General features: G+C 43.4%; 1 protein-coding gene across 3 annotated transcripts in view; it reads left to right on the plus strand.

Moving 5' to 3' along the window:
- The first annotated feature begins 2,340 nt into the window (after window positions 1-2,340).
- tshz3b (teashirt zinc finger homeobox 3b) overlaps window positions 2,341-7,589 on the plus strand; it is a 71,471-nt gene continuing 66,222 nt past the window's right edge. For 2 of the 3 annotated variants that reach the window (XR_009645614.1, XM_060838078.1), the window contains exons 1-2: window positions 2,341-3,490; window positions 4,278-4,414. Coding sequence is in view for 2 of the 3 variants with exons in the window: in XM_060838078.1 (XP_060694061.1) it covers window positions 3,432-3,490; window positions 4,278-4,414 (196 nt within the window). In the remaining variant the exon portion in view is untranslated. Of the gene's footprint in view, window positions 3,491-3,680; window positions 3,731-4,277; window positions 4,415-7,589 lie in introns of those variants that run through there. The other variant, XM_060838079.1, reaches the window with a different exon arrangement.

The raw sequence follows: 7,589 nt of genomic DNA on the forward strand, positions 1-7,589 counted from the left end.
GGCGTTAAAACTGCAATTCGACATTCTCTGAGCGTCATGCAGACTTTTAAAGAATCCAGAAACACGGCTTTAACTGCACATTTCGAGTCGCGACAGTCAGCACAAACTTCAATCCACTGCTGTTTATTGCCTTGATGTGTTTGCACTCATTTTGACTAAAATGAAATTCCTCTACCCCGGGCTGATCTAATGACCTGCTAATCAGATGTGTAACAGGATATGATCTGAGCATGTATTTACCGGATGCATATAAATACAGCCAGCACGCGGAGTATAGACCAGTCTTCAGAGCATACGAAAACGTACTTCACAATAAAACAATTTTTAAAAAAAACTCGAAATGAATTGACCAGATATGTATCAGCTCAAATCAGAGTGACTTTCAAGCAACTACAGTCTCTGTCCAGTACACACATCAAACTGGGAGTCAGTCCCCTCGCCCGATTCGAGCACAAAAGCTGCTTCGCAAGGAGTGTCTGCCTGCCAGATTCATTGTTCGGACTCCTGAAACTGCATAGAACCCGCCCAAATGATTACAATCACGAGTGGAAAAGATATAAAACCCACAACTATCAGTCATCTGTGCCCAGGCAGAGCAAAGTACTTCTTCAGAAAGGTTCCAGAGCCCTGCCCCACCCCTCCTCCCTTCCCCCCACCCAGCCCACCCTCTGCCCCAGGACATCTGACTTCTACAGGAACTTATTCTTTGGTCCCTCGCCAAAGCGCTATTTATTCTCAGAGACTAGAAATATTTAAGTATGAATTCTATCCGGGAGCAGCCAATAACGCCGAGTCAATTTCGCGCGCTGGGAACGTTGCAAGAATAATTTAAAAGTTCATTTTAATGTCCCTTACAGACAAATCAATTTTTAGTGCCGAATATAACTACATTTTAACAGATGGAGGGGGTTATTGAACGCTAGAAAGCAGGCTGTATTTACCAAAAAGGGAGGGGGAAAAACACTGGAACATTGTTTATCGAATTTGGACATGTAATCTATATCGATTACTCGGTGTTGGGGTCCTTGTTAATTCGTATGCATCAGAACGCTCCAGTAAATAGATAATTAAAAGTGTCATTATAAATGATTCCAATGTACAGATATGTAACGTGCAACTTAATATGCACTTCGGTCCGTAGCAAATCATCCTAATATAAGGAGCTTCAACGCAACTAAAAAAGAAATCTAAGTCAAAAAACGAAGTCAGGGCTATCAAAACAATTACAAACAGTTGGCGCTGTGTTGTTTATAACATGGAGATAAACAAGTTGGCCAACTTTGACAAAAATATCCCCAACTTTGCACTTGGCTTTCTGGCCATTCTGAAGCGAGAACTACGAAATTCCAGCTAATGTAACCCGCGTTTTGTACATTTGCAAGGTGTTGATTAAGTATGCACACTGGGACAGAACAAAGTTGCCTCGACGACAATAATTGTGATTTTGTACAAAATATTTTAGCTATGTTTTGGGAGGGGCCTTCTGCGGAACACACGTTTTTTCAGTTTGAATAGGCGGGTATGTTTGAATTTGAGGATTTTTATTGCAGTGAATGGCTTGAATTCCACATTATTGAGGAAAAAAGGAGTAAGATTGATCAGAATATAAATTAACAAATATAATTTGCGTTAAAGTTGTGCATTTAATTCTGTGCTAGTTGTGGGGCCGGTGGAACTTAAACTCAAAGTTACGTCAATGGCAGCATTTCTGTATATCAGTTTCCCTATTAGCACCGTCAAAAATTGAAAAAAAAACTTCGAATGGCCTGGACTGTCGCCGACAGAGCTACACGTTAAATTGCTGGCCCACTATTGTTGTTCTGAATGGAATACAAATATAAAAAAATACTCGACACATGAATCTGCACACCATCCTTGTATCAACGGCACTCCCGGAACTGTACATCCTCACAAGCGCTCTGTTAAAATGTTGCCATTATCTCCTGAGGTTACATACAAAATCAAGTTACTACCAGAAGAATGAGTTTTAAATAACAAAGTGGGGTTGAACTAACTAACACGCAGGAAGGCCATCAGGGCTGACAGAGGACGGTGATATTTTGAAATGTTGCTCCGAGTGGAAAAGTTGGCCCTCTTTCTATTCTAAGGCGGTGTGTGAATGTCAGTGAGTGGGGTGAGAGAGCTGATGAAGTTGCCTGTGAAGGGGGCGGCAGTGATTGCGAGGCTGGGTTGTTGTTGCTGTGTGATGGTGTGGTGCTGGACGGGTTTTGTGTGTTGTGTTGTGTCTAACACAGAGAGATCGCGCCTGATGTGCTCTGGTGTCGTTGTTGGAGTGTGCACACAGCGTGACACTGATGGATGCGCCAATGGTTAGACGGACAGATGTTAGGGCGGATCTAACGGAATGTGAACGTCTAGATTGGGCTAAAACCATCTCGATTCCGTGAAAGTCACTTAGTCAGCCCTAAAGGCAAGCCGGGGAAGATGCAGGGTGCCTGTGTGGCCGGCCGAATCGCTCCTTTTCCCCATCAGAGCGGACTGAATGAAGAGCCCCTGCGACTGGCGTTGAGATAAAGCTGACCAAATTTGGCAGGAGAAGCAGAATTTGACAACTCACCACTTTTTTCCCCCCTCTCTCTCTCTCTCTCTTTCTCTCGTCAAACAATTCGTCATTTCCAGGAGCACCCCACACTTCCCGGGACTCGGCGACTTGCAATGTTCATCCTATGACAAGCTGGAAAAAACAGACACCTCAGCCGTGGGCACCAGCCGAAAGTGAAGCGGATTTCGGTGCAGGAACTTGGGGAGAAGACAGGGGGGTTAAAAAAACACACACACACGAAAGAGATTAGAATTAAAAGTCGGCACGGCGCGCAAGAAGTTATGACGCAGGATATTTAAATCTGCCCAGTTTTTCAGACATTTGGAATGCTTCCAGGGCTGGAGAGAACTGGCGATTCCCGATCTTACCAGCAATAGTCAGATCTGCCCTCATCTTCTGCTCAACTCCTCTCAAGAATTTGCTACCGTCTGCCTGACACCTTGAAAAGAAACGCGTCTGGGACAGAAAGATGGCCCTGCTCTGCACTGGCTGTCACTAAATACCCTTCTGCCAAGAAAAGCAAAAAAAAAGTGCAATTGGTATCCAAGAAACTGTTTGGCATTTGCTGATCCATGTTCTCCAAAGCACTTGAACACAGTTCGAGTCCGGCCCCTTCTTCTGATCTTCATTTCCGTAAGGGGCGCGCAATCGAGTTCCAAGCCAATCGATCCTTGTCTAAATGGAGGTTCCTGAAAGCTGTCTACTAGGCAAGAGGTTCACCGGCGAGCAGCAGGAAGCTGGCGCGTCCCCCCGGCACAGCCCCGCAACAGTCCCCGGGGCGTGAGACTCCGCTGGCGGGCTCCCGCTCCGCTCCCGCAGGCACCGAGAGGCGTCAGGGCGGCGGGCAGCAGCTGCGCTCCCGGCTCGTATGAGCCCTCAGCGGGGACACAGAGCCAGCCTCACTCAGCACCCAGCCGAGCAAAACCTGTGAGTAACATTGGGTTTTTCAAATTTTTTTTTATATAACCCCAAAAAAAGAGACAGAAATCAACACAACCTCCTCCTCGTTCTCTTCCTCCTCCTCCTCCTCCTCCTGCCCAGCGGGCCGCTGGATTCAGCACTTTCTCAACAAGTACTTTCTCCAGCCCAGCTGCAGAATAACACACACACACAGACAGACAGACAGAGACACAGGGGCTGGGATTGCTCCTAGACGGTGGAGCGGGGGTGAGGGGCAAATGAGAAACACAACTTAGTTCACCATCTCACACTTCCATTTTTTTTTCCCTTAAAGAAACTTGTTTTTTTGGTTAAAAACCAAAAATCACGATCTGATCTAACTTGGGCTAGTCGCCGTGTTGGTGTTGTGTGTCTTTTTTTAAAAATTGAAGCGTTTATTTAGGGGTTGAGTGGGCTAGGAAGGTCATCAATGTAAATGGCCAGGGGTTGACGGATGCTGACGAGCCGGGGGTGTGTGTCTGTGTTGTTTTTTGTTTGATTTTGAAGTTGACAGTTAAAGAATGTCGACTTTGGGTGACGCGATCAGCTCGTTTTCTTTTAAGCTTGCCTGTTGCAGCTCCCAGCGAGTGACTGTGAGGAGCTAAGACGATGTGTTGTATGGAGTGAGTGAGTGAGTAAGAAAGAGAGAGACAGTGGCTCTCTCTCCTCTCTCTCACTGACTGACTTGAGTTCCTCTGCCTCTGTCCCTCTTCCTCCCCCTTTCTGAGTCTGTCTCTTTTTTTTCTCTCCTCTTCGTATTTACCCGCTCTGCCAGCCCGAAGCCCCGACGCAGTTTGCATGAGAACGCCGCCCGGCCGCCGCGCAGCCACCTTGGAAGGAGTTGGGGATCTGTCGGGCTAACTCTGACCAGTATGCCGAGAAGGAAGCAGCAAGCGCCCCGGCGCTCAGCAGGTACAATCCCATGTGGGAGTGACAGAGGGAGAGGGGGTGGGTGGGTGGGTGGAAGGTGGTGGCGACGGTGGGCAGCAAGATCACTTGCTTCTAAAAATGATAATCTTGCTGTCCCGGAGAGAGAGAAAAACAAATAAAAACCTTCTTTGGTTAACTTGTGCCATACTTCTTCAGCCCCTGTCAGCTCCCACCCCCTCCAAAACAAAAATCTGGGATGGAGCAGAGTTTTAATTGTTTTATTTTAAGAAATGCACAAAACAAAACAAAAAGTATTTGTCAGCGGACGCTCAGCCTGCTCTAACTGACAGGGCTTTTCCAGTCTGTACTTTTTAAAATGCGCCTTATTTATATTTATCCATAAAAATGTCAAGTCCAGTTAAGTTTCCCCCACCTCTCTCTCTCTCTCTCTCTCCCAAGCTCAGTGTATTTGTTAGAGGAACTAGGAAGCTCCACCATCAACAATGGGGGTTGTGGAATGGAACTGGTTTTTATAGACAATTGCCATCCTTGATTTGATGCCTGATTGATTGCCTGTCATCTGGCGTGCTTTGATCTATTCATTCCCGATAAACATCAATAAATCACTCACCATGGCAACGCACATGCCTATGACGTAACACCTCCCCTGTCATCTAGCTGTCAAACCACTTCACTTCCCCCCCCTTCCAAAAAAAAGCTAGAGATTGGACAAGATTTTTTTTCAAAAAGAGAGAAAGAGAGAGAGATAAAAGGTGTTGACAGAAACTTAAATGCATGTCTTCTAAGGGATGGAAGAATAGGACTATTCTATCAAAATGACCCGTCAAAACGACTTTGTTTCATATTTGATTTAATTGTCTCTCTCCTGACAGGCACATTCATCAATAGCTTAATGGTCAATCAGAAGTTGGCAGAGTGAGTGCTTTCATTCTTTCCCATACACAGGCTTTGGCGTACTTTATCAAAATGCCTTTGCCTAATGGATATGGGGAAGGGGGTGTTGATGACTGAAAGACCACTTATTTAAAAAAAGGGGGGGAGGTAAAAAGAATAGTTATGCTGCTGATGGGTAGATGAAGACAAATTAGTGAGTTGTGCATGATTTTTTTTCTCTCTGTTTTGTTAGAGGCACAGCAACTTCCTGTAATTTTTTTCTCTTGGCCCTCACAGCTGCAAGTTATAAGGTTCATGACTGCTTTGTGGTATACAAAGAGTGATGACAAATTGATTGCTCTGTAGTGATGGAAGTAGCACACACACAAAAAAAAATGTCGGCTGATGTGCTGTGATGGTAACTTCGGGAAACCAGTCCCCAGCAACCTTGAGCGGATTGAGTATACACAAGATTTCCCAAACTGAAAGGTCCGCTCAGCCGTAAAAAAAGAAAAGTTGTTTTGCCAGCTTCATTAGTGTTCACCTAATTAGCTGTAAACCTGATGGATTCCTGACAGGTTCAATGATTGGAGATGACAAGCTCCACGCACTGTCATACAGCAGAATTAGGTTTGCAGCTAGTTTGATGTAATCAAGTTGATATTACACAGTCCTAGTTGCCTTTAGTTGTGCATTAACTCAATTTTCTGCTGCAGGTGACAAATGGGCTTTGGTACCTGGATAATCATGTCACAGAAATTAGGGCCTTTTAATGGTCTCTGGTAGAATAACAACAACAATGAACAAACCCCAGCAGTGGATTTTATTTTGTAGACAGGTGCTCAAGAATTCTTTGTCTTGCTGGTTTGTGACAGCATATTGTGAATTGTCTAATACAGAAGACTAGAATTGTCACCAAGAATCTGTAAAAAACTGATTGATTTAGTTTAGGGGTTCACTAGGACAGAAATCAGCAATCATCAAAGGTATCAGGGTATTATGAGTGTACATCAGAGTGCATTTTCTAAAAGTGTTTTTAATTACATATTTATATGAGAAGATTTGCTAGTTGGCTCTCAACTTAAACGGAAATGTTTTTATTCTACTATCAATTCACATATAATTTTTAAAAAGTCTTTCGGCTGTATTTTTGAAAGGAAGTGTGAAAATGAGTAAAGCAAGCAGTACATTTCCTTTACATTTTTTCCTTGTCGTGGTATATAAAAGTTTGTAATTTTCACATCAACAGTGTCATCCTGTTTAGAACATGATAATCTTCAGAAAGAAAAGTATATCAATCATAGAGATAAACTATGTGGAGCACAAAGCTGTGCTGTACTGTACTCATTGGATTAAGATAATCTGTTTAGTTGTTATTGCCATCATCCCAAACATGAAGAAAGCAGCGAGAGGTAGAGTACCTACAGAGGTACTTGTGGTTGACTGTTGCAGTATTATTTGCCTGCAAACCTGCCACACATTGCTCTGCTGGATGGAGATTCTCCCTAGCAGCCAACTGACAGAATGATTAGTTATGGCCGTTCTCAGCTTTTGCAAGGAATGAACAACAAAGAGAAAAGAAGGAAAAAAGCATAACCATAAGACTGCCTGAAAGTTTCTTTGAAATATTTAACCAGTAAACAGAATTTTCCAGAATCAACTGGCATTGCTTCCATTAGCTTGACAGCTGTCAATTAAGGCTTCAGTGCTCTCCCGGGCAACAGTTTATTGCATACAGTTGATGTTGTCATTTTGTTCCCAGTTTTGCCTTGAGCACTATCATGAGCAGGAGTAAAATAGTCAATAACTGATGTATCAGCAGTTATTTCTTAAATTGGCTCACAAGTCTGCATTTTTCTTTTGCTAAAGATTGTTTTGTAAAGTGATTAGAATGAATTGTGACTGCTGCAGGGTTATGGGAATGCAGTGAAGCCAGGGTGAGTTAGCAGGATGAGACTGGTTCATTTTGCAACAATGTGGCTCGTAGGATTGTTAGGGCTGGGCTAAGATTGAGGAAAAAGCATGAAGAGACATAATCTGTCAATCCATCAATTCTTATTTCAAATTGAGAGTTCAGAAAAGGTTCATTGATTAATGTATTACATACAAAGGATCATGTCCTACGCACCCTAAACTGTTTGCAATGTTAAGTGAAGGTGCAATATTTAAAGAATGTCTTGAACAGCTAACTTTTTTGTAGATGTAATTATGAATTATTAATATGTATTGTCAGGGTACATGTTATCAATTATGAATATCTGGTTTCATCACCCAGGACAGCTGTTCAAGAAGGGGGAATTCATAAGTAAGTTTATCGTAAAAA

This window comes from Hemiscyllium ocellatum, chromosome 17, assembly GCF_020745735.1.
Source record: "Hemiscyllium ocellatum isolate sHemOce1 chromosome 17, sHemOce1.pat.X.cur, whole genome shotgun sequence".
Lineage (NCBI taxonomy): Eukaryota > Metazoa > Chordata > Chondrichthyes > Orectolobiformes > Hemiscylliidae > Hemiscyllium > Hemiscyllium ocellatum.